This window comes from Acomys minous, assembly GCF_964271855.1.
Source record: "Acomys minous genome assembly, chromosome: 6".
Lineage (NCBI taxonomy): Eukaryota > Metazoa > Chordata > Mammalia > Rodentia > Muridae > Acomys > Acomys minous.
In genome coordinates, this window is record NC_140487.1 from 53,013,870 (window position 1) to 53,037,918 (window position 24,049).

General features: G+C 52.0%; 1 protein-coding gene across 5 annotated transcripts in view; it reads right to left on the reverse strand.

Annotated features, from left to right (window-relative positions):
• ADCYAP1R1 (ADCYAP receptor type I) overlaps positions 1-24,049 on the reverse strand; it is a 101,361-nt gene that overhangs the window by 17,875 nt on the left and 59,437 nt on the right. For all 5 annotated transcript variants that reach the window (XM_084785490.1, XM_084785491.1, XM_084785492.1 and 2 more), the window contains 8 exons: positions 19,349-19,480; positions 17,943-18,048; positions 7,485-7,592; positions 5,408-5,428; positions 4,443-4,484; positions 1,644-1,753; positions 1,077-1,174; positions 529-661 (listed from right to left, as the gene is read on the reverse strand). In XM_084785490.1, the coding sequence (XP_084641616.1) occupies positions 529-661; positions 1,077-1,174; positions 1,644-1,753; positions 4,443-4,484; positions 5,408-5,428; positions 7,485-7,592; positions 17,943-18,048; positions 19,349-19,480 (750 nt within the window). Of the gene's footprint in view, positions 1-528; positions 662-1,076; positions 1,175-1,643; positions 1,754-4,442; positions 4,485-5,407; positions 5,429-7,484; positions 7,593-17,942; positions 18,049-19,348; positions 19,481-24,049 lie in introns of those variants that run through there.

The window sequence follows — 24,049 nt, forward strand, 5'->3', positions numbered from 1 at the left end:
TGCCCAGCACTGTCATCCAGGGAAGTAGGAAGAGAAGCAACCAGCCATCTGCACTGAGGATTGCTTACAAAACGAGGGCTTGGACCCATCACAGGTGGAGCCACACTCCTTGGCTCTGGGAAATCTCTTTTCAAACAGATCTTCAAACTACGCCCTCCCCGAAGTCTAGTCTATTCTTATCTCACCCTACCAAAGGCCAGTTTTCGGCTTGTACCTCCTTCAAACATCTGTGCTTGTGAAAGCAACTGCAAAGAGTCTGGCTCTTTGGAACGCAGAATGCCACATGACTGGTTACATGGCAAGGGACTAGTTAATCACTGTATGAGCCTCATTCTCACCCGGCCTTCCTGGCCCAAGGTCCAGGCTGGGGGGGCGGGGCTTGTGTCTTCATTGGGATTGACATCATACACTGCCTATAATAACCACTCCCTAAGTCCCGAACTTCCACATGGTTCCACATGCATTCTCCTTCAAGGACACCTGCCCTATAGGGTGTTAGCAGGGCAGAGTCCTGCTTGGCTCACTTACAGTAGACACAAAACAATGGCTGCTGTCCTGCTCGGCATATAAGATCCAGTCTTTGATGAAGACAGAGATAGCCCTCAGCATGAAAGACACGAACAGGTTCATGTGGATGAAATTGCGGGTGCAGTGCAGCTTCCTACAAGGACCAGAACGGGGTAGCCGTGAGTTCACAGCACTTCGCACCCTCAAGGTGTGGGCTGCCGTGGGCCTACTCATGGCTTGTCTTAATGGGGCCCCTCTCCCACACCACCCTCTTCTCCCACCTTGGACATCCTCTGCCTTCCCCACCCTGGTCATCTGCTGGCCAGACTTCCCCCTCCTGCAGCCTCTCTACCTAGACAAGGAAGACCAAGGCAAACAATATATATATTGGAGGAATTACTCCTGACTGTGTTGTCCTGGATATAAGAGCTCCCCTCTCAGGCCCCCTCCCCATTCGCTGTGCTAGGGACAGGGTCTGCCTTCCAAGTCGGCCTTACAAGGGACTTTCCAGGGATGTTCCCTTGGAACAGGGATGGGCAATTCTGTCTGTAACACTACTGAGCTCTCACCGGAAGCGGCACAAGATGACCATGGCAGTGGTGAGGGTGACGAGAGAAGTGCTGTAGCCGACTGTGTAGAGGGCCTTCACCGACAGATAGTAGTAATCCTGGAGCAGGGCACAGGACATGGAGGGCTCCGCTTAGGACCAGTCACTGGCCCCCTAGACCCACACCCAGTGTCCCAGACCAAGCCCTGCCCACCTGTGGGCCCAACATCCCCCCCCAAAAAAAACCTCTGCCATCACCACACTCCTGGCTGGATGCCTACTTCTCTGTTCAAAATGCATTGAAAGCAAGGGCACTAAAGAGTTAGAACAGAATACAGCCCTAACCCGAAGAAGGGTCAACGAAGCTCCCTGCTAGGCCCAGAATTAAGTCATCAATTGCTGAGCTACCTAGAAGACGGTGTCCTGAAAGGGTAGTCAAGGTAGAAGGGGCTTGTCTGCGGGCAGAACTCAGGAGCGTGAATGAACACCCTACCCTCCACTCCACGCTTCGAGCTCAGTACCCAGGAGGTGCTCCTGAGTGCTCCCCTGAGCCCCGAGCACCTCAGAACTAACCCACCACCTCACTTACCTGGTCCCCAGACTCAGGCTCATAGTCATCAAACCCACAAGCATCGAAGTAATGGGGGAAGGGCTCCGACCAGCCGTCCTCTGTGCAGTTCCGGCCCACAACCCCCATGTCTGCAGAGAACAGAAAAGTAGGCAAGGCACGCGAACGGCTTAAAGTGAGCCTGAAGAGTGATTTCATAGTGGGAACTCCTGAGGCCCTCTGTGTTCAACTGGGCCACTTGAGCTAGAAGGTACAAGACTGAGCGATCGCTGAAGACCCGGCACTCATCCTTTGCTAGGGACAAGGCGGATGGGGAGCAGGATGAATGAGCAACCTGATGCCTTAATCAAGAATTGAGCGTGCCTGCATCGCTCCTGTAACATTCCCACTCACCAGAGGGTCTGGAGCCTGCACCAGGGCCTTAGATCAGCTCTGCTCAAAGCGTCAATGTGCAGAACCACCTAGAAACTCATCACTAATGCTACGCCCTAGTACAACCTCAACCTCAGCCCCAACCCCAGGACCCTAACAAGGCATCCCGTATGTCCAAGACTCCCTTGGGTGACTGTGGAGTGAGGCTCTGGCACACATGCTCTACCCCCAGCTGTAATATCTCACAGCAGTGGGGCACCTGGCTTTACTGTTACTTAGTAAGCCCAGGCCTACTTTATCTTACTGTCAACCTTCCAAAGATACAAACTCAGTGGGGAGTTGTTCTTGTTGTTTGGGTCGGTTTTGCCTTTCAGAGTTTTGTAGTCGGTCTCCTGTCTTTGATGGGCACTCATTCTCTTTGGGTTGACTTTAAGGCCATTGTGTGGGATGCTGTTGGGGGGGGGGGGATAAAGCAGTCACCACTACTGAGGGAGGCACTTGCTGCTCCCTGCAAAGCAGAGTACGGGACGTATTTCTTTTTTTAATGTAAGTGCATTGCTTCACTCTCTTCCCCTGAGCCAGTGAGAGCCACTAAGTTCCAGGGGACCACAAGGCGAGTAGGCCTTTTCTTCTAGCTAGCACCTGAGTATGGTGCTATTTGTCCAGATATGTGTCCCTAGCTGACAGCTCAAGAGCTACCAGTCTCCTAGGACACATAGAAAGAAACAGGATGTTCAGGTAATTTAAAACCTCCACAGACAGAATAGAGGTGTTGAAACTTCAGTTGTACACCCCGAGTCGCCTTGTGGCCTTGGTGGAATGCAGATTCTAGAGCCCCATCCTGGACTCAGTGATACAATCAGTGTATGATTTCAGGGGTGAATGACTCGCATATGGTAAGAGACCACTGTGGACGGGGAGTTTACAGCACACTCCGCTGGACAGGATCCTGTCCTCTGTGATCAAGGTGGCCTCTGGGAAGCTCAACAAGGAAGCCGTGGGTCAGTGCAGGATAGAAGGCAGAGGGAAAGACCCTCAGTTTTTGAGACAGGGTTTCTCTGTGTAGCTCTGGCTGTCCTGGAACTCACTACGTAGACCCATGCTGGCCTCAAATCAGAGATCCACCTGCCTCTGCCTCCTGAGGGCTGGGGTTAAAGGTGTGCACCATCGGCCAACTGCCCCCTCACTTTTCTAACCAGCATCCTTCTCTTGTTGGTGGGCTTGGAAGATATAAGGCCAACTGCCATCAGCCTAGAGAGTCTGGCATAACCTCCCTGGGACTGAGAGGGACCATGCCCAGAAGAATAGTCTACCGAGAATGGAGGAGTCTCCACAGCTTCTGAGACCTGTGGCACAAGCCGAGAAGGAGTCCAGCAGGTCTGAGGGGGTGTGGTCACCAGATAATCTTCTCCTCAGAAAAAATGTGTCTCGGGCTGCTTCTGGCAACCTCCCTGCAGGGCCCCTGAACAGTTCAGAAAATCTGAATGCCTACTCCATCTCTGCTGGGAGCCAGAATAGCTAAGCCACTGCCCGCCCTAGGCTTTACTTAACTCTGTCTTGTCCCCCTCACAGATGTAAGAAGAAGAAAGAGACAAAGGGTGCACCGAAATCTGAAAATCAATTTTTTAAAAGAAAAAGAAAAAAGCTTCCTAGAGGGAAAAGTCATTTCCTTTCTTTTATTTTCCCTCTTTATTTTAATAACACGATGTAGGCTCAGGAAAACACAAACGTTTTTGTTCCTAAAATTGCTCTATGAATATTGTTCTAGTAGAAATCTCCAGAAGATGGAGCGCTCTCCAGGTTGTCAAAACCTTGCAGTGACAGCATCTCTTTCACTACGCTGTTTGCTCCAACAATGTCATAGGAACACAGTACCCTCCCTGATAGGGCCCTACCCTATCACCTGGATATAGTGGCCCCCATGCATCTGGCCCCGATTCGGCTGGCAAAATCAGAGACTGGGGCAAAACCCAGGAACCTGGCCTTTACCAAGTCTGTAGAAAACAAGAATAACATAGGCACGTGGCGTGTCCCTTTGGCACACTGCCTCTCACAGCTCCAGTTTTGCCAGGGCTGTGGTTGTACAGCTGTGATGGTGCATGGCTTGGCCCCATACAGGTGTCTGAAGCTTAAGAACCTCTATGGGAAGTTCAAAACCTCCAAAGACCTTGCAATCCAGAGTTCCACGCCCCGTGCCCCACCCCTTCCAGTCCATGATGGGCTTCAAGATGCCCATGGCTCCCTACAGCACATGGGTCCATGCGTGATGGATATACCACATTCTCTCTGAGGACTTCCGTGCCATCTTCCAAGGAGATGACACAGTTCTGTCAGAGAAGCCACACACTCAAGAGTACACAAATGATGGAGTCCAGCTTCAAAACAGATCTCGGAGCTCTCAATGCCCTCCACCCAAGCAGCCCAAGGTGGCTCCAGTTCACCTCTTACCTGTGATTTCCAAGGAATTACTATCAGCAAAACCAAAATCCCCTGCAAAACACAAACATGAGTCAGAATGCCTTGTCTGTCACCTGGCCCAATGCGCCAAGGCGGAGGCTGCCCAGTCCACAGAGAGTGGCGATGGGGTCAAGAGCCTGAAGCTCAGCAGTTGCACATCTCTCTGGCACACTGCCTCTCGCAGCACCAGTCTAACCAGGGTGGCCGCTGCATGGCTATGATGCTCAGAGTAGTCCATGGCTCGGTTCCCACCGAGAGACTTTAGGGTAGGAGGAAGTGGAATGAATAAGCCCAGGATTTGGAGTTCCCTTTTTTATGTTCAACCCCCATTTCTGCTCCAAGTCTATCTTTCATCAAAGGGATCCCCAAAGCCCCCAAAATTTACCTGTAGACAGTTCTCTCCCCACTCTACGACCTTTGTTCTTGTATTTATCTAAAGGCGGCCTAGAAGTTAACCTCATTTCCTCTCACTTTTTCAAAATCTAGGTGAAGTGGCCACCTCCTCCTGGAAATCTGCCCTGACCTCTAACCTGCCCTCCCTACATAACCTGCCTTCAGTTCTCTTCCGTTCTCTTGCTCGATATGGACACTCCCACCCCCACCCCCACCCCTGCAGCTGCTGGGGTGACAATGTCTGCATGAACTCACAAAACAGGGCCAGCCCACAGCTAGGAACGTGGATGAGCTATTCACGCTAATAGACTTCTTTTCCAGTCGCTCCGCTGATGATTTAAACACCCGACCCAGCATGAAAAAGGGCCTTGAAGGCAACTACTGTGTCCTCCATCCCTCCCAGCCTCTAGGATGGTCGGATTCAGGGGAGGAAGGAAGAAGTGGATCCCTGGTGGTCCTGTCAGCCTGACCACAGTCTCAGCAGCCAGGGGCACTGGATTTCCTAAGGCTGGGCTCCTGCTGGGCAGATGAAAGGCTGTCTGTCCTCCCAGGGGTCCTCTTACCTATGGTTTCTGTCATCCAGGCTGTATGGAAAGGAAGAGAGAAAGAACGTGAATAGAGAGAGATGCAGAGGTGACCAAGGCTGAATCAACTCTGTTCTCACAGGCTATTCGCTCCCCACCCCCAACTCTGAGAAAGCTCTGCTAAGAGCCCGGAAGGCCTGAGGATCCCACGATAGGACCTAGCGAGCTGGAGGAGGAGGCCTCTAACTCCACCTTCAGGTCGGCGCTTGAGGAGGAAGGGGAGGCATTGTCCAGGGCTCCCACAAAACAAGCACCTCAGGAAGGCCTATCTAAAAGCATTGTCACCCAACGAGCTTCCAGGGAACCAGGCAGCAAATGAGAAAGACTACAGTTCGGTCCCTTGTGCGGGGAGGGCAAGTCTCACTAGTAAGCTTGTGAACAGAGGTGCTAAAGGCCCTGCTTTAATGAACCATTAAGAGCCAGGTGTAAATAACATCCCCTGCTCCCTGAGGCAGGCGGGCGGGCCGCAGCTGAGAGAAATCATTTTACCCTCCTTCTTGTCACCTCTTGTGGCTGCTGCTGTAGAGAGAAAAAAAATTTGTGGCTAGAATCTTGCCTAGAGAGGAGAGGCTGTGCCACGGCTTCAAGTAACTAAATGAAGTAAAGCGATGGATGCACGGAGGAAGTGATTAAGCTGGCTTCCATGGGAGCAAGTCTTAGGAGTCAGCTGGATCACAGGCCCTGTGCCTCACAGACTCCATCTTCCGTCTGTTCACTCTGTCTTTCTGCCTCATACCTCCTCCAGACATTACCTTTCTAGTCTGCTCTGGGTCACAGCTAGTCTCAGAGCCCTCAGGATGGGAACACTCAGAAACCAGCTTCTTCCAGGCTAGCAAGAAGTGGGCAAGACGTGGGATAAAGAAAATGGCGCGTATAGACAAACTCCACTTTCTCTGGGCTCTGGATGCAGAGTCAAAGATGGAGACTTGGAGACCCAGTGTGTACCACTCTGTCTCCCCTCCTCCTGCAAGCCAGGATGGAGAAAAAGTATTGGCTGGCCGCCTCCATGAAGTCAGGCCCACTGGGGTTTTGTCTTCAGGCAGAGTACTGTCTTGCTCCCCAATTCACATTTCTGTATCCAATGTCACAGCCAGGTCATTGCACCCATTCCACAGGATGTAGATTTGGCCCCTGGATTTCTACACAGCACTTCAGTGGCACAAGAGTAACTGGCATGTGTGTGCCACAGAAGCATCGACCCAGCTTTGGTTTCCCTGCACAGGCTGTCACACACATAACCCTGAAGCCTATATCCACATGTCATAGACTACTTCCTTTGGTGTCCAAGGCCCTCTCCTAGACAGCCAGGGTTGGGGGGGGAGAAGGACCCAATTCTTCCTTCTCCTCCTTCTCCTCAAAATCTTCCCTGGACATCTGAAAGCATCAAGGACCAAGGACTTGCTTTCCTTAGCAAATGTGTGTGCTGGTGGGCTGGCAGACCCGGAGGGTTGGGCGCATGCCCACATCAAGGGGTTGAAGAATCTGATCGTGGTGTCTCTTCACAGCAATAGAAACCCTAACTAAGACAGGGCGTTTGGATGTACAGCCCCATCCATGTATTCCTCCAGGCTGCTGAGACATCTCTGTGGCGATGTCATTATCATAGTGACATGGCGATGTCAACTAACTCCACTACAAAATATGCAAAGCGCACCAGGTGCTGTGACCTCACTTTACCCTCCCAGACCACCCAGGGAGATGGCCACTGTGTCACATTACCATCTGGCAGACCAACAACTTGAGAGATAATCCGCCTTACTGAAGGTCCCTAGTGGAATAAGCAGCAGAGTTGCCATGGACTCTGTGCCAAGCCCAGCTTGCTCTCACCTGCCACGCCACTCACCTGGCAATGCATGCCTGGCACTAGGTGCATCTCTCGATAAGAAGTGTTTGTATGCCCTTACCAGCATGAAGGACACCATCCCACCCTGACTGCCTCCATCTGCCATGTGCCCATGGGGCAGCTGAGTCCTTGAAGCTGTGCTCCAGGCAAGAGTGTGTGGGTTGTAGGTTAAACCAACAGAGCTGGGAGAGATGATGAATTAATTCTACTCACCCTGGTCTGGGTTGAAGATCCGGAAGACCTCGGGGCAGCTCACAAGGACTGTCTCACCTATCTGAGCAGGTTTCCAACACGTGATATTGTCCCACATGCCAGGGCAACCTGGAAGAGAGAACCATGGTAAAAGTGTGTCTGGACATATACACAGCACATATACACAAGTGTGCACAGGCCATAGCCAGACACAAACACACCCTAAACATCCCACATATGCAGGTACACACAGGCACAACACACATAGTATAGACGTCCACACACATATGCGCCTCTGCAGTGCCTAATTCTCTATATCAGGGGCCAATCATTTACAAGGAGAGAAGGTAAGTCCCCTGTGTGAGGAAGGCTTGCTCCTGCACCCAGAAAAGCACTCTGAGAGCAGTCCAAAAAGCTACTGCAAGAACTCCAGGGCCACCAGGTGGTGGCACACGCCTTTAATCCCAGCACTCGGGAGACAGAGGCAGGGAGATCTCTGTGAGTTCAAGGCCACCCTGGTGGTCTACAAAGAGAGTTCAGGACAGCCAAGGCTACACAGAGAAACCCTGTCTCAAAAAAACCAAACCAAAACAAAACAAAACAAAAACTCCAGGGCAGGAGTCTCTGTGGAAGGCCCCCCTCTAAACACCACAGCTCATCTGCAGTCTGCCAGATGCCTGCATCATCCTAGCCTCAAGCACCATTGTGGGGTCTGACCTCATGTTCACCTCCTCAGTGGGCTCACTTCTCCACGGAGGTGGGCTTGAGGCTGGACTAGCTGGCCTGAGACTGCGCCCCACAGCCCACCTCCCTCCCAGCACAGGCCTAGAACAAGGAGCTGCACCCACAAAGCTGGCACCTGAAGTGAGGTCCCAGTTTCCCCAGCTGAGAAGATGGAAAGTGTCCAGGCAGAAGCTTGGAGGTGACTGTGAAAAGACTCAGAAAAGAAATCAGTAATAGAGGCAGAGTCCTTGAGGAGGCCAAGGTCAAAGCCTTGCTGTGGGGATCAGCTGGCAGAGGGGAAGGGACAGGTACACAGTGAAGTACTCATGGATCAGCAAGTCTCCCTGAGGTGAGCAGTGAGGAGGAAGAGTGTCAGGATTGACTAGTTCTGACTGGGTTTGGGCTCCTGGGATCCCCGTCTTCTGCACATTCTCTCCTTGCTGGCTGCCATCCTGCTCTCCCTCCTCTACACTGCAGCAACACTCATCAAGGTCAACATCAACCTTTTGCTGCCAAATCTGAGGGACAATTTCAACTACAGCCAAGCTGTACTCTGTCCACCTGGCTGGCTACAGATTTTGGAAATCATCTTGTCTTGGGCCACCTGCCCACTCACCTTAGATGAGCTCACACTGCCCAGAGACTCAGCGGAATTACATGTGGCTGTTTCTAAGCCTTTGGCCTCCAGCCACTCTCTGGGCTGACCCAAGGTCGGTTACTTGCTGTATGTTCCCACTCTGAGGAGTCTAAGACCAGTCAAATGCAGGAGCTCTGGACTCCTCCCAGACTCTGCTACTAAAATCCACATCTATTTCAGCCCAGCCAGATGCCTAAGAGTCACTTACTCCATCTCCGTCCTGTCCAGCATCGTGTCCCACTTGGTACCCTCAGTCATCAACAGAACCTGTCAGCCTTCGCTGGCATCCCAGCTATGGCCTCCTCCCAGATCTCCCTCAGCTAGGAACAAAATCTTTTCAAAAATATATATCTACCTTGAGGTCTCCACAACAGCAAGAAAAATCTGTGGTCTTCACAACACAATTCGTAAGTTGGACGCCTGTTGTCCCTGTCCCTACCTGGCCTGCCAGGAGTACACTTTCCCTCAAGCATATGATTGGTGAGACACGTCTTTTTAGTTGTGAGACTAGCCTTTAGAGGATGAGCCATCTCTCCAGCCCATGAGTCACATCTCCCAAGGAAAGGATGTGAGACAGGAGAGCAAGGAGGAGGGAACTCCAGGACACCACACTTAGGGAGTAACAAAGGAAACACACGCTGTGACATGGTTGAGAGTGTTAAACAAAGGTGCAGTGGATTGGGGTGGGGTGGGGTTCAGAAGTAAACAAGGCCAGAGATCAGCAGCAAGCTTTAGGAAGAAGGCCTGACCTATAAGGGGTCTACAGATGGGGGAATGTCAGTGTCCCATAAGGGAAGTGCTGTCTATGACTTCTGCCTTCTAGGGCCACTAGAGAAACTAGTGAGTTCCTATACAGAAAGTTCTAGAACAGCACCACACTTACTCCACGCATGTTGGAGCTGTCACTGGCCTTAATTTCATTATTTCAACTAGATGTTCCTTAGGATCACTCCTTAGGAGAGGGGCGAGCCTGCTAGGGAGATAGAAGCTCAGCGGCCAGCTACTGACAGGCTCAAAGGAAACCTGAGCTGGCAGAGGAGTGGCCTGGGGTAGACTTCAATGTCAGCATGGTTCTTCTGTCAAAAGCCATGACTTCTACCAGCAGAAGACACTCTCAGCTCCTAAGTCTCTCAGAACTTAGATTTTGCTACTTCAGCACTTACATTAGTGACACTGGCCTGTGGCATCCTGCTCACATAGTGACACCTCTAGGAGTTAGGAAAAAATGTTATACTGTATACTGAGTCCAAGTGGACAGGGACTCAGCGGGCCAGATGAGGAAGTCACCTGTCTCAACAAGCCACTATCAATGATTCCTGTCTACTCAGGATGTCTCGCCAGCACAGCACAGTTGGCTGTGACATCATGTCCTTGAAAGAGACCCAACAGTGCATCTTTGGCTGCCATGGCCTGTGCTAACTGTGAAATGCCCGTGGAGTACGACCACGTCTGGCCCACGCCCCAGAAGCCCTGGCCAGCAGATGTTCCCATAATGTGGAACATTAGGCCCTGGCACAACCAGCTGCTATTCCAGCTGACAATGCTGGGGGTCAAGAGCCTATATAGAGGGCACAGATATAAAGGCTGAAGGGGTCAGGAGTGGCAACGGCCAGGATCTAGAGCCAGGGGTCAGGGGTGGAGGCATGGTAAGGAATCCATGCCCTAAATGAGAGGTTCTCAGTGCCTTCCCTGTGCTAGGTGGACATGAAGCTTTGACAGGACAAAGCTGGAAGAGAGGCAGGGCTTCCCTCCTGAATCTGCCTGGAAGGCCCCAGCTTAACGTCGTCATCTCCTGTGCTGTGAATCACAGGCTGGTGTCAGAGTAAGGACCGGATGTCTGTCAGTACCCCTAGCTTCTATTGGCCAGGGCTGAAATCTGGAACAGAGGGTTCACAGGACTCACTGGCTTGGTCCCTTGGGGACAACAAAAAACGATGGGGAATACTTTTTGACACATCTGCCCAGTTCCTTGCCTGGGATTCCCAATGATCTACCTGTCACAAGCCTGGAAATTCTATCAATCCTTCATTCTGTCTCCAGTTTTGTCTTTTCACGAGGACAAGCTAGGAAGAAAGCTAAGAACAAGAACCCCAGGACCCCGGGATCTATAAAGAGCCCCATTTACAAAGACTGGGCACCTTTTGACTTAGGACAGAAGATGGCCTTCAAGAGAGCCATGAGGTCTTCTGGCTTAGGACACAGACTCACGTCCTCACCACGCCCACAGAACATGTGCAGTTCCCAAGCTCTGCGCAGTTACTTTTGAGGGCAGCAGAAGCCTTCACAGCGCCTTTCCTCCTATGCTCTCCTCTCATTTTTTTCTCCCCCCTTTCTACTTTTCTGACCCATCTTCTTATTAATTCAACAGCAATTCATTGAAGACATAGGAGTCCAACAGTGCAGAGTGAAGCAAATGAGCTGATCTGGGCCTCACGGAAGCTACAGTGGTTTGGAATGCTATACTGAGTGAGTGATGTGTTAGTTTCCTACTGGAGCTGGGGGTTTATAAGGCAACTCGGTGCCTTTGGGTAGCACAAGTTACTATTATCCCATCCAGCAGGTCAGAGGCCTAAAATGAGTCTCACCTAGCTAAAAGTGGGTATCTGCAAGACTGCTGGAGGCAGCAATCCCAAGTTCAAGCGGTCACCAGTGCTCTCGGGCTTACAGCCCCTTCCCTCAGCTTCAAAATCAGCAGCTCGGCATCCAAAGCCTCCTCAGCTCCTGGGTCTTCTCTCACTTTTAAGGACTCTCATCAGCTCCCATGCCACAGTCCTCCAAGTGGCCCAAGGCACTCTCCATATCACCTGAGCTCATGCAAAGACCCTCTGTCAGGTAAGGACACATACGTGCAGCCTGAGGAGGCCAAGAGGTGGGCGTAGCTCTCAAGATGGTATCAAAGGACCTCCCTCTGCCTGCCATAGAGGCCTTTTAAGAGAGTATCCAGGTGATCCAGCTTTGTTGTCCACAGAGATAGCACAATGGCAAGAGTGGGCCGGAAGGATATGGTGATAGCTCAGATGGACAGATGGACAGATGGACAGATATTTAAATGTATAGAAGGTGGGTGGGTAGGTGGGCAATGGGTGGGTAGGTGGGCAATGGGTGGGTAGATGGGCAATGGGTGGGTAGATGGGCAATGGGTGGGTAGGTGGGCAATGGGTGGGTAGGTGGGCAATGGGTGGGTAGTGCTAAGGGAAGATGGATGGGTGGACTATCACAATCAAAGGACGAGTTGGGAGTCAAATGGTGAGAGAATTACACAAATTGAAAGCCATCTTTGGCCTCAAATATGCTGGGTTTGAGATAAGAGTAAGAGCCAAAATTAAACCAGACAAGAATGGGTGAGGAGGTCAGGGGTAGCTAGATGATTACCCAGTGAGAGACTGAGCTCATGGAGGAACACTCGAGAATGCCAAGGCTTAGAAGTGGAGCTGGCAAAGAAGGCTGCAGAGGAAAAGCAAAGGGCAAGACAGTGACACAGCAGCCAGGAATGCGGGTTTCAGAGAGACGATGTTCAAGTGCCCTCCTCCCTGGCCTCCTCTAAAGCTGGCCTTGATTCCTTTAGAACTAGCGCCACTTGATGGCCCACCCAACCCAACCCCCCCTGCCCCGTGACCTCTTCCCTACTTCCCAGTTCAGCATCAGCTCCACCCTTAGCCCTCCCAGCTCAGTCTACAGGAGCTCTTCTGAGGAACGTGAGCGCCACAAGCCGGGGAGTGTGGAGCACTGCGAAGGTCATGCCCACCTTCCCTCTGACCTCCACACCAAGCAGCAATGACTCCTGTGACAGCAGCGGGGACAGAATCTACTTAGGCCTGGAGCTGAGAGAGAATGCATGAGCCATCAGTCTTTGAGGGAACAGAATGAGGAGCTAATCAGAGGTTGTCATGGTGATGGTTCAGTCCAGTTCCACATAGAGTTCAAAACTCATGAGCCCAGGGACACTAGAGTGACAGACAAAGCCACGGTCCTCCTTTCCTTTCAGGAACCACCCAGGGATGTTCAGGTATTCTAAAAGAAAGGCCTCCATTTGAGAACATAATTTGAGAGTTAAAAAAAAAAAAAACAGCTCCTCAATTTCCTGAAATTCACTTGACAGCCAAGGTTTCTTGTTTCATCCTATGAGGATCCCTCCCTGTCCCGTGATGTGACTGCTAAAGAGAAGAAGCATAGCTGAAGGCATCAGGTCCCCAAGTGTGACTCCCCAAGCCAGAAACACACCTGGTAGCCTCGTGGAAGGCAGATGCTCTGGCCCCACCCAGACCTAGCTATGAGATACGCTTGGGACCACTCAGCAATCTGTGCTTAATAAACTACCAGGAGGGTCTGATACCGGCTTGAGTTCCAAAAGGAGAAGCTTCTGGAAAATTTGAGTCTGAGAAAGCCCCCAACGGGGTCCCTATGGACCCTATTTAGGGTAAGGTCACCAGAGCAAGGGCCTCTAAAGACACTCACTTTCTCATGGTTGGACTGGTCAGTCTTGGAACAGCTAGGACAATGGGAGTGGGAGCACGGTGTGGGGGGGGGGGCAGTGGTTGAGGCACCTGACCTGTATCTAGGACAAGTCCAGAAAGGCAACAAGAAGACCTCTCTTGAAACTTGCCACAGCGCTACAGGCCTCGCCCATCTTTTTCAGCATGGGGCGTTCACTGAGCACTAGCCAGACCAGCTCTTCCCAGACACAGGAAGGTTCCCATGCTCATAGCCCAAGGCCCTGCAAAAGAGTAGGTGCTGCTGACCACAGCCTAGACAAGCAAGGCCTGATCCAGGTAGAAAGATCGAAGAATGGAGCTATATGGCCTGCTGTGCACAGACCAGCCCCAGTTCCCACGCACAGCAGGTCCTCCCTCCTTCTTCTCTTCCTCCTCCAAGGGCACTGCTACAGTGCAGCAGAAAAGGAAGTCCCCAGTCAGGAGTTCTGGGCACCCACCCAGAACTGGCTGAGACTCGCCACGTGACTTGCCAGTGACAACACCTCTGGCTCTACCCGATTTGTGTGTCATATGGCAGAACCAGGCTCTGCTGGCTCAAGTCCCACGCAGGGTCCAGGGATCTGGGATGGGAAACAGAACAGGGAAATATCCCTCCAGCCCCAATCCTCCTCCCAAGAAACCCCTGCAACACAGGCCCGAGATAACGGGGTGGTATTTCTGACCGTGAAGAGCAGGAAGCAGAGGAAAAAATGGGTGCCACTCCAAGACAGTAATCTCCAACGAACATCACTGTCATGCACGGTCCTCACCTCCAACAAACCAGACTTTAATTCCAACAGACCCAGCTTGCTAGATAACATGGCCGTCTCCTAACCTTATACTAGAGCAGGGAAATCTCTGATACGCCTGCTGCCATCACCATGATAGAGTCACTCGTGTGTTTGTGGTGATGCCGGTGGAAACACCGCCTCATTACCAGTCATGTTAGAAAAAAGAAAGAAAGAAAGAAAGAAAGAAAGAAAGAAAGAAAGAAAGAAAGAAAGAAAAAGAAAAAAAAAGCACAGCATACACAGTTATGTACAATGCAGAACAACTGACTAAATTCCTGGTCCATGGATCTATTAAACTATACTTTGATCATTATTTCACAGTGTAGTTAATTTTTTTTCAATTTTAGCATAAAGCCTTGTGCCATGTTACACAGTCTCATCTGTCTCCTGACTACAGTCTCTTGACTACACAAAGTGGGCATGTGCAGTGGCTGACCAGACCACCAAGGTCTGTAGAGATTCCTGCACTCTGTTGTGATTTCAGAGGCTGCACAGTCACGCCACTCTCAGGCGGCCCTGACATTCGAGTGAGCGCATGTATGTATGAAAGTTTACGGTCCCGGGTGCTGAAGCAAACCGGCAGGCTTTCTTCTTCATTTCCAGGTGTGTCTCTCGGGCGTCACTACTGCCTGTCAGTGTCTATGAAGATAAATGCTCAGGGGGCAACAAAGTTGGAGAGGCAGGAGGATGGTATGGGCTGACCAATCAATCCATACTCTCCCCAAACGAGGCTAACCATACAACACAACTCCTAATCCTGTGCCACTCCCAGATGTAATAAGATCTTAGCCTGATTCATCTGCTCCATGCCTTTTTTTTTCTCTCTCTCTCATTCCTGACGTCACATGGGCACAGTGGCAGGGGTGCACCTCTAGGGTGATCAAACATGGACACACTTTACAATCAGCTAGAGGCTGGCTCTGAGAACACACCTTCTTGGATTCTGAGCCTAGAGGTGGCTGACCTTGGCTGCAAGTGGTGAAGGACTGTTTACCGGTACCTTAAAGTGCTCCCAAAGATCTCAATAGCATTTCACAGTACAGTGAGATGGACCCTGCTCTACGGACACAAGATGGTTTAAGTTGAAGACCCGCGTGATGACACCCCTAAAGGCAGACATAAGGTACATATGAGTCTCAGAAAACACAAAGGCCCTCCCTTGGGGACTGACAGCAGGGGTTAGCTGTCCTAGACCCTGAACCCTGGCAAGGTGCCCAGAAACTGCCTGTCCAAATGCCTGTTTGCGGCAGATCAGACCACAGGACCTTCAGGCCATGGATTTGATGGATGTTTCACTCAGCACAGTCTTCCCCAGGGGGGAGCTCCCTTCCTCTGTCCTTGCCCTTCCTTACCAGACCTTCCACACTTTGGTACTTGCACAAACATCCTTTGCCTCTGTGGGGCTCTGCTTAGAGCAGGGAAGGGCCCTCATGAACACAGACCCAAGGCCTTCTCCTCCACAGCTCCTTTTCAGTCTTCAACTGCAGCGAAGTAGACTGGGGGAACTGGAATCTCGGAACCTACCCCCAAAGCGCACACAGGCTCTACCACCTCAGTGTGGGCCTCTCAATGATGGTCAAAGAAGAAGAAAGGGACCCTCTGAGTAAGCCACCTCACGTTCAGGTAGAAGGAAACACCACTGCTTAGGTTGACTTAGGTTGATAAGTTGCGTGTGTGCATGAATGCTGAAAGAGGCAAGCCTGGCCTGCTGGAGCCTGCTCTGAAAGCGCTAGTCCACAGTTCTCACCTGCGTTAGTTAGGCCACCCCCCTCCCTACGCTTCCTCCCCAACTCTCCCTCCTCTCCTCGACTCTCCGAAGCCAGAGCTGGTTCTCAATCCTCTACTCTCTTTCAGAAAGCCTTTCCAGACAACTCCACACGCCATCTGCCTTGCTAGAAGAACTCTGACCTAGCAGGAGGTGGGAAACCTGGAGCTTTCCTCACCATGAGGGAGCCTCACGGACACAGTAACTCTGAGGTCCTTGAGCCCTGGCTGCTTCCTGCAGACTACAGCTGCTAGGCATGACTCTCCCCTCCGTGGATACTCAAGAAAATTAAGGCGTCAAATGTCTTCAGAAGTGATGTGGAGGTCATGCTGGGGCTCAGAGTGTGCCGTCCCGGGGCTCTGCGTCCCAGTGACTGACACATGCTGCCCAAATTCGGGCTCCATTTGCAACAAACTGTGTCCTTAAGCAAGGTGCGGGGTATCCTCGGACCTGTCTCTTCATCTATGAAGTAGGGGTGGTTACAAACAGCCTGAGCCTGAAGTGTTCTTCCACCATTCCTGCCTCCCTGGCAGGCCAATGCCCATCCCTCCCTTGAACTGTTTTTCATCGCTCTGGCATCTCACCAGAACCTCCTGGGAGCTTTTGAATGTCATGTAACTATGTGAAGATTCTGGTTTAATCTGGACCGTGGCTTGTGAATGTTGTCCTAAAAGGGCCTCTGGTGGGTGGGCATTCCAAGCTACTCAAGCCCTTCTGCTCCTCCTGGTCCTCCCATCTTCTTCTCTGAAGCCACCAGGGGAGCCCCTCCCACCGCCACTTGCCGCTCCTTATATCAGTACTCTACTTGCATCTGTCCTCTTTAGCATCAACCTTCAGACAATAGCAGCCTATGGGCAAGCCTGTCTTGTCAACTCCTTTTGGCCACTGAGGGGTGTAATTAAACTATGCACAGTTTCATGCAATAAGTCCTCATCTCTCTTCCCTCCCCTTCTGAGAGCTGCCATTTGGGACCAATGACTACAGGTCAGGAGGAAGGGTGTTTGGGGTCCACCCACGTGCAGACAGGCATTGCGATGGCTATTTCCTTCAGGACCCACTTTCCAGTCCACACAAACAAGACACTTAGATCTTAGAATTTTCACTCCATCCCTCTTTGGGTTTCCTCACACTTTGCTCAGTTTCTCTAGTTGGCATGGGCTACAGTTCCCTTTCTGGTCCGGCATCAAAGCAGGTGTGCCATGCTGGGAGCGCCTTCCCCCTGGTCAGTCTTTGCGAAGAAGCTGCTGGTGTGAAGCTGGCCCTGTGGGAGTTCTGTTTAACTGGGCTGCAGATTAATAAAGTCTTCAAACAGATGGTTCTCAGAATCACTACATGAGACTAGAGAGAAAGGTGCACCCCTCAGGCTGTAGTGGAGCCCCTCCCCTAGGCAGACACAGCCTGCTCTGTGGGACAGAGCCAGAAAAGAGCTTGACCTCTCCTAGATGCCCATCCAACACCTCTCCCTCTCCAATTTTGGGGGGATGGTGGGGTAGAAGACACCTGGGTCTTACCAGAAGGGCGCTCTCTCTCTCTCTCTCTCTCTCTCTCTCTCTCTCTCTCTCTCTCTCTCTCTCTCTCCCCACAGATTTTTAGGTGGCACCTTTTGTAATCCTTGGAATCATTTGGGGGGAGACAGGCTAAAGATGTATGCATCCACATCCAGCATATGATACAGCAACCCCCATATAAGCCCCACATTAGGCAAAACCCTGGGGGTGGCTGCTGTTTTCCACCCTGGATTCTGCTGGATGCAGCAACTAGGAAACGACCCCACACACCCTTACCTCCAGCTGGCCAGATACTCTATAGCCCAGCCACCATTACAGCTGCATTCCTGATGCCACTGGTCCCAGGTGGCCTATGAACAAGCTCATTGACAGCTGCTGTCCAAACCAGACGCAGGAGAAAACAGTGACCACTTTAAGCCACCCGGAACAGACTGGCACAAGGAGGGGCACCTAATGCCACAGAGCAGGGCAGATGTCGAACAGGGTTTTCTGAAGGCCTCAGAGTCTGTTACCCTTCCACCAAAGCTTGCAAAGCCAGCCTACACATGCTGAGGCCATCAGGACTGTCTGCTACCTCACTCACCTGGCGAAGACTCGTTTAAGCCCATCAGGTCGTTGGCTCTCTGGATCTTCTCCAGGCACATGGCTTGCTCCTTCTTGAAAATGCAGTCGGAGTGCATAGCACTGGCCTGTAGGGCATTGGGGAACAGCCAGTGAGAGGGCAGGGAGCTCCGCTGACAGCCCCACTGCCTCAACTCAGGAGAAAAGTGTTACAGATACAAGCAAGGAGGTGGGTGACAGGGCTCAGACCAGCAGGGCCACCAACCTCTGCTGTGTTCCAGAGGCCACGAGGGCTATCCCCAGACCCCAACTCAATGTGTGGATCCCATGGGCTCTTGAGCCTCAGTCTCCATGCTATAGTGACATTAACAATCGCATGCACTGCCCTCTAGCAACTGGGCTTCTGTGCGTGTGCATGCTAGAAGCCCAGAAACGCTGGGAGGGAGGGACTGGTTTGGTTTACATCATTCACTGTCGCAGAGGTCTAACCAAATAAAGATGTTATTTAACTTGTTCCAAGTCACATGACTTGGTAGGGCCACGCGACAGGATTTGAATCTGATGTTCTGGCTCCTGTGGCACTTGATGGGGGAGGTGAGAACTAGTAAACTGAGAGCTACGGGAGCAAATGCCCTGCCACACAAGACAACATGGTAACGGTAGGATCCAGGTGTCTCCTCTCATCTCTCTTTCAGAGGAAGATAGGCAGGAACAAGGACCAGCTCAGGTACCACAGTAGCTCCAGAGACTTCACAGCTACACCCTGCTATCATGATAGATGCCCACATTCACTTCTGTCCAACCCTAGGTCAGAAATGGTTGGTTCCCTTGGCAAGGAATCTGAGCTGTCAGGGGCCATGTTCCAAGACAGATCCAACCCCAGAGGTTCACACAGAGACAGATGTGTGCATCCCATCACATATGGAGCTACAGATTAGTAGAAGGATGGGTAGCCTGGGCTTTAAGGACAGCCTCGCCCTGGCCCAAATGGAACCCTCCTCCTCCTCTCACACCTCGTCTTCACCCTTGTTCAAAATAGATGCGAACAGAGGACAGGCTGAGAAGTTTAGATGCCACAGGACCTCAAGGCATAGGGACCAGAAGACCATTCTGCGGTGCCCTAACCAGGGGCCCTGCATACCAGATACCATGCAACTCTAGATGTCACGGCACATGTCGCCCATCTTAATAGATTTGCAAGTTCTCTAACAACTTTCACTCCAATCAGCACCAGTCTTGAGGAAAGTCATTTATCTAATTCACACCACAGAAGCATAGGTTGGTGCTGGGGTGGGGTGGGGTGGGCATGGGGGAGGGAGGTGAGTGTTAGCAGAACTGCCAGCCTCCAGGACAGCTTGCCTGACAGTACATAGAAGTCACTGGTTCTCCAGGTGGAGAGTCAGTACGGTTGTGGAGGAAGGCTCTTACCGCAGGCAGCAGCAGCAGCAGGAGGAGAGCAGTCAAGGAGAGCTGCAGGACTCTGGCCATGGTGCTTGCCAGCCAGTATCTCTGGCTATGGCTCCCAGCCTTAGAGAGTCCGTCGCCACCGCTGTCCACACGCTGGAGGGAAGGAAAGAGAGCACACCATGTCACCCGCAGGGAATTCCAAGCCCAGGCTTCCAGCCCTGCTTAACTTTTGGGGCCTGCAGTGCTTCTCCTTTACTCTTCACCCCACCATGATGAGTTAGTTGATCACCATCTGCACCGGGCCCACAGTAGGGCACTGTATGTGGGTGCGTGCCAGCTCAGCCACCAGGCTACTGGAACACTCTAGAGCAGTTTATTCCTCTGCATAGACCAGTTGTCTCCATGTCTCAACATTCTCTGCTTCCACAGAGGAAATTCGTTGCAGCTTACAAAGGCATGCCCACCTAGCAATGACATTTACTGGGGTTCCTTTGCTCTTAGGCACAAACGTGAGCCTCTTGTGCAGGGAGCACATGCTCCCAGATTCCTCACTATCCCTTTAAGTGCAGGGCCCACCTCCTCCATGACAGACAGAATAAATATCCCGGGGGTTGGAGAATGACACTGGGACCGCAGTGAGGGTCACTGAGCAGTCTGTGGCAGCATGACACCTCTCCAGCTTGGGTGACCTAGCTAACTCCGCACAGCTCTGGCACAGAGAAACAAGCTTCTATTCCATCTGCCCACTCTGAAGGGGCCTCTTTGCTCCCACTGCATAGCTGGGACAAGTGCATTCTCCTACCACCCTATCTCACCCTCACTTTGCACCTGGTGACCCCTAAAGGGTGTGCTCATATGTTCGTGCTGCTGCACCTCAAGGACAAATGTGTGAGGGCCAGGCCCGCAGAAGAGACCAGAAAAGCTACAGATAATTGAGGAAGCTGAGCTCACACTCAGCCTAAGCCTGCTTTGCTGCTGAAACTAACCAATGGTACAAATGCCTTCCCATTGGGGAACTTTGCACTGGGAGGTGTTTGCACGTAACGCATGTGAGGTTACTTCCCACAGAAGCAGCTCGCTGGCCATGCTGAGCAGATTGCTGTCATCCCCAGAGTGATGGCGGCTGTTACCACATTGCTGTGGGAAGAATTATTAAGTAGCCAGGTCAGAACACAGCTAACACAAAAGTGCTTCACTCTGGATACCCACGAGGAGCTGAAACAGGCCTGTCTCCCGTGCCCACATGTCCTGCGGGTCCAGCTTCTGTCACCCATGCCTCTGTGCCCCCTCCTCAGTGCTTGGTCTTTCAACCTTTTTGGCTCAATTGGGCAATAAACAAATACCCCAAATGAGGAATAAACCCAGGGACAGGAAGATAAAGAGAGGAGAATACCCCTCTACAGTCTCCAGCTCACTCAGAGGTGCTGGGGAGACCTTGGATAGCTGATAAGTACCGGGAGAGTAAGCAGATACGGCTGGGTGGACACAGGAACTGACAGAGGTCAGGCACACACGCTTGAGTGTCTACACCTCTGCCAAGGCCCCTATTCACTCATGGTGGCCACCGGCAGCCTTGGTTGTAGCCCTGGTGGTTCCCCTAAAGGGCACAACCACCTCTACCAGATGGAGATCCCAAACCATGTCTGCAGAAATGACCTCAGGCTTGCTTAGGATGGGGAAATATCTAGTTCTAGGGACATCAGCAAGAGTGAGAGGCCGTCTTTCTCAGCTAGTCCAAGGCAGGAAAAAAAAAACATGAGTAAGAACAGGATGTCCTCTGAGCTCAGGGTTGACTCTCTTACACCTTGAGTAATCTCAAGCTGAAGACTCCAAAACAGAGTTGTGGCTCCCAGGGAAACCCTTCAGGACCAGGCTGTCCCCAAACACACCTCCTTCCTCTCCACCCCAAGCCTTCCCAACCTAGTGCAGCCTGGGGCCACTTGCCAGACTGACTCCAGCTGACATCATGCGGAGCTGGGATTAGAGTAGTTGTGGGATTCACACAGGGACAAAGAGCTGCCACTCTAAGGGTCTCTCTGGTAGAGGAAGCGTGATGGCGTGATGGCTGTGTGTGTGAGGGGGCGTATTCCATCCTCTCCTGTTTCTCTCCATACTCCTCTCTTTAAAACAAATGAGCATAAAAACATATCATGCCCACAAACACTAAACCACCTTTGTCCCCGGGATAACGAGACACCTAAATTCATCAATATGATCATCCGCAGTGCCACATCCCCTCATCTGTCCCTTCATGGACACCCAGAGCCACATCCATCCAGAAAATACTTCTGAGAGGAAAATAGCTCACAGACATGTCACCTTACCCCCTACAGATAGGGACAGTCTCCTAGACAGAGCACAAGGCAGGGAGATACACATGGTGCTGACACGGGACCCGTGAATGCATGCAGATGAATATCTCAGGTGGGGCAAGCACTGAGCAAGAGCCAGGGTCCTGTATGACCTGCTGCTCCACCTGGTCCCTGCCACAGAGGGCACAGGCCCTGGCTTCCCTCCTTGACTCTGAAGGCCTCTCTCTGCTCTTCCAGGTGCTTCTCTTCTGTCCCCACTTGTTCTCAGTAGCACCTGGTGCTTGCTCTCCACAGTGCCCTGTGGGACACAGGCACAGTCCTCTATGGGAAGCCTTTCCAAGATGTGTTCCCCGGATCTGCCACACAAGTCTGATGCTCCTCTCTACCCAGGCTACCTCGGCCTCAAAACTCCTTGGAGATGCAGGTGTCCCTCTCCTGAAATGAGTCGAGGCACCCCACCTCAGGAGGGACATCAGGCCCTTTCACTTGGCTATCCTCCATGCCCACTCTCTCCCTGGGGTCCAAACAGTGATAGGCAGGTGGCTCTGAGAACAGGAGAGCTCTGCTTCCAAGCTCTTAGTGGAACAGAAGTGGGAAGTTTTCCCTGGATGTTTTAGCTCTACACGCTGTCTGCAAAGTGGGATTGACATCCATGCCTGTCCCTCAGGCCACGCTTCGAGGATGTGCCACAGCCTGGCATCTGTGAGGTGTCTCCTTCTCTGTGCTCGTGATTCTTGTGCCGTTGTGCTGTCACCTCTACCCTGTATCACACCCACCAGGAATGGTAGGCTGGGCTGCACTTTATCTCCTGATAGCCCGTACTTACTAAGTGCTCAGTATGCACTGGGTGCCTTTTCCAAATTGAATATCCATCAACCTCTGTAACATAATTACGAAGCAGTCCCTGGCCCCATGCTAATTCTATAGAAGAGGCGACAGAGGCACAGAGAGGCTATGCAACTTCTCCAAGGACACACAGGAAGTAGTCCCCATAGAATCAGAAAGTGCCTCCAAAACATATATGCTGTTTGACTTCTGAGGCTCTCATTTGCAAAGGAGCCTGCTGCACACCATGTGACCTCTCACACCCTCAGAAGTGAGCAGATCCCCTGCTGCTGGCTGCCATATGCCTGTGCAGATGAAGGCCTACCCCTACCTGTACCGGCCCCCACTCATCCACCATTTTCAGGAAGAGCAGCTGTGAACAGAACATCTCAGTCCTGCCTGAGAGCAACATGAAAAGCCACCTCATCGTGAGGAAATTGAGGGCAGAGTGGGAAGGTGCTCCCCAAGGTTACATGATGTGGAGTCTAGAGATACGGCTGGCAGGAATGGGATGTGGACTAGACTGGACTGGAGTCTAGGAGACCCCAGAACATGCTCATTCTTCCAGCCAGAGAAGGCTTGCCCTCCATAGGCCCCAACAGTCCCGAAGCCGAGATGAGCAGGAACTGACAGCCACAGCCGCAGCATCACCAGTCAGCACACCCCAGAAGCGGTGACTCACAGGCTTCGAGACTTTCCTCATCAGAAGAAGGGGGGATTTGCAGACCCTTCAGCTACCCCCACTGCACCAAACCCAGCAGAGGCCATTCTGAGCAGGGGCGTGGTTTCTGCTGCAGGCCACTTATAACTCCTCCCACAGCTGGTCCTGCCTTCAGTTGAAGTCTTTGTATCTCTCTGCATCCTTCCATACCCTGAACTCCTCTGCCCTATGAAGCACCTACAGGGGAAGAAGGGCAGCAGGGGCCCATGCCTGAGCTCTCCACAGGGGTCTTGGTTCCACATGTGCTATGCATACAGAGTCCCACCATCAAGAGGTGGGTAGGATATAGGGGAGGCAGGAGCCAGTCTAGCAGTTAGGGACACTGAAGGACTGTGCTAGGAAAGGGGGTGGCACTGAGAAGGGAGAGATTGCTACACCCCCACCAAGGGAAGAGGGTATCATGGCCACTGAGCAGAGCCACTACAGGGCCTTTCAGGATCAGGATCAAGTTGATGGAAAGTGGGCAAAATTCTAAGGTATGGGGTAATATGATGGCAAAGCATCCCTGGAAGATGTGGCAGGAAGGAAAGGTCCTGGGAGGGCAGCAGGGCAGGAGAGAAGCAGAGGGGAGGGTGAGCTTGCTATCTGAGCCATAGGTTCCCAGTGAAGAGATTTCCAAAGTGCACAGTGGCTGCCAGTACTCCACATGCCCATCTGCCAGGGAGAAGGTGGAGGGAGCCATGTACTACCCAGAATCCAAGGAGAGCTGGGAGGAGAGAGGCCACTCCAGCCTTGGAGCACCACCTCCTCCCGGAAGCCCACCAGTGTACTTACGCATTCTGCTTACTGGTCCTCAGCCCTGAACAAAGAGCCCTTCCCACCTGCCTAGACTGTTGGGACCTTACTAAGTTTGTTGTGAGATCC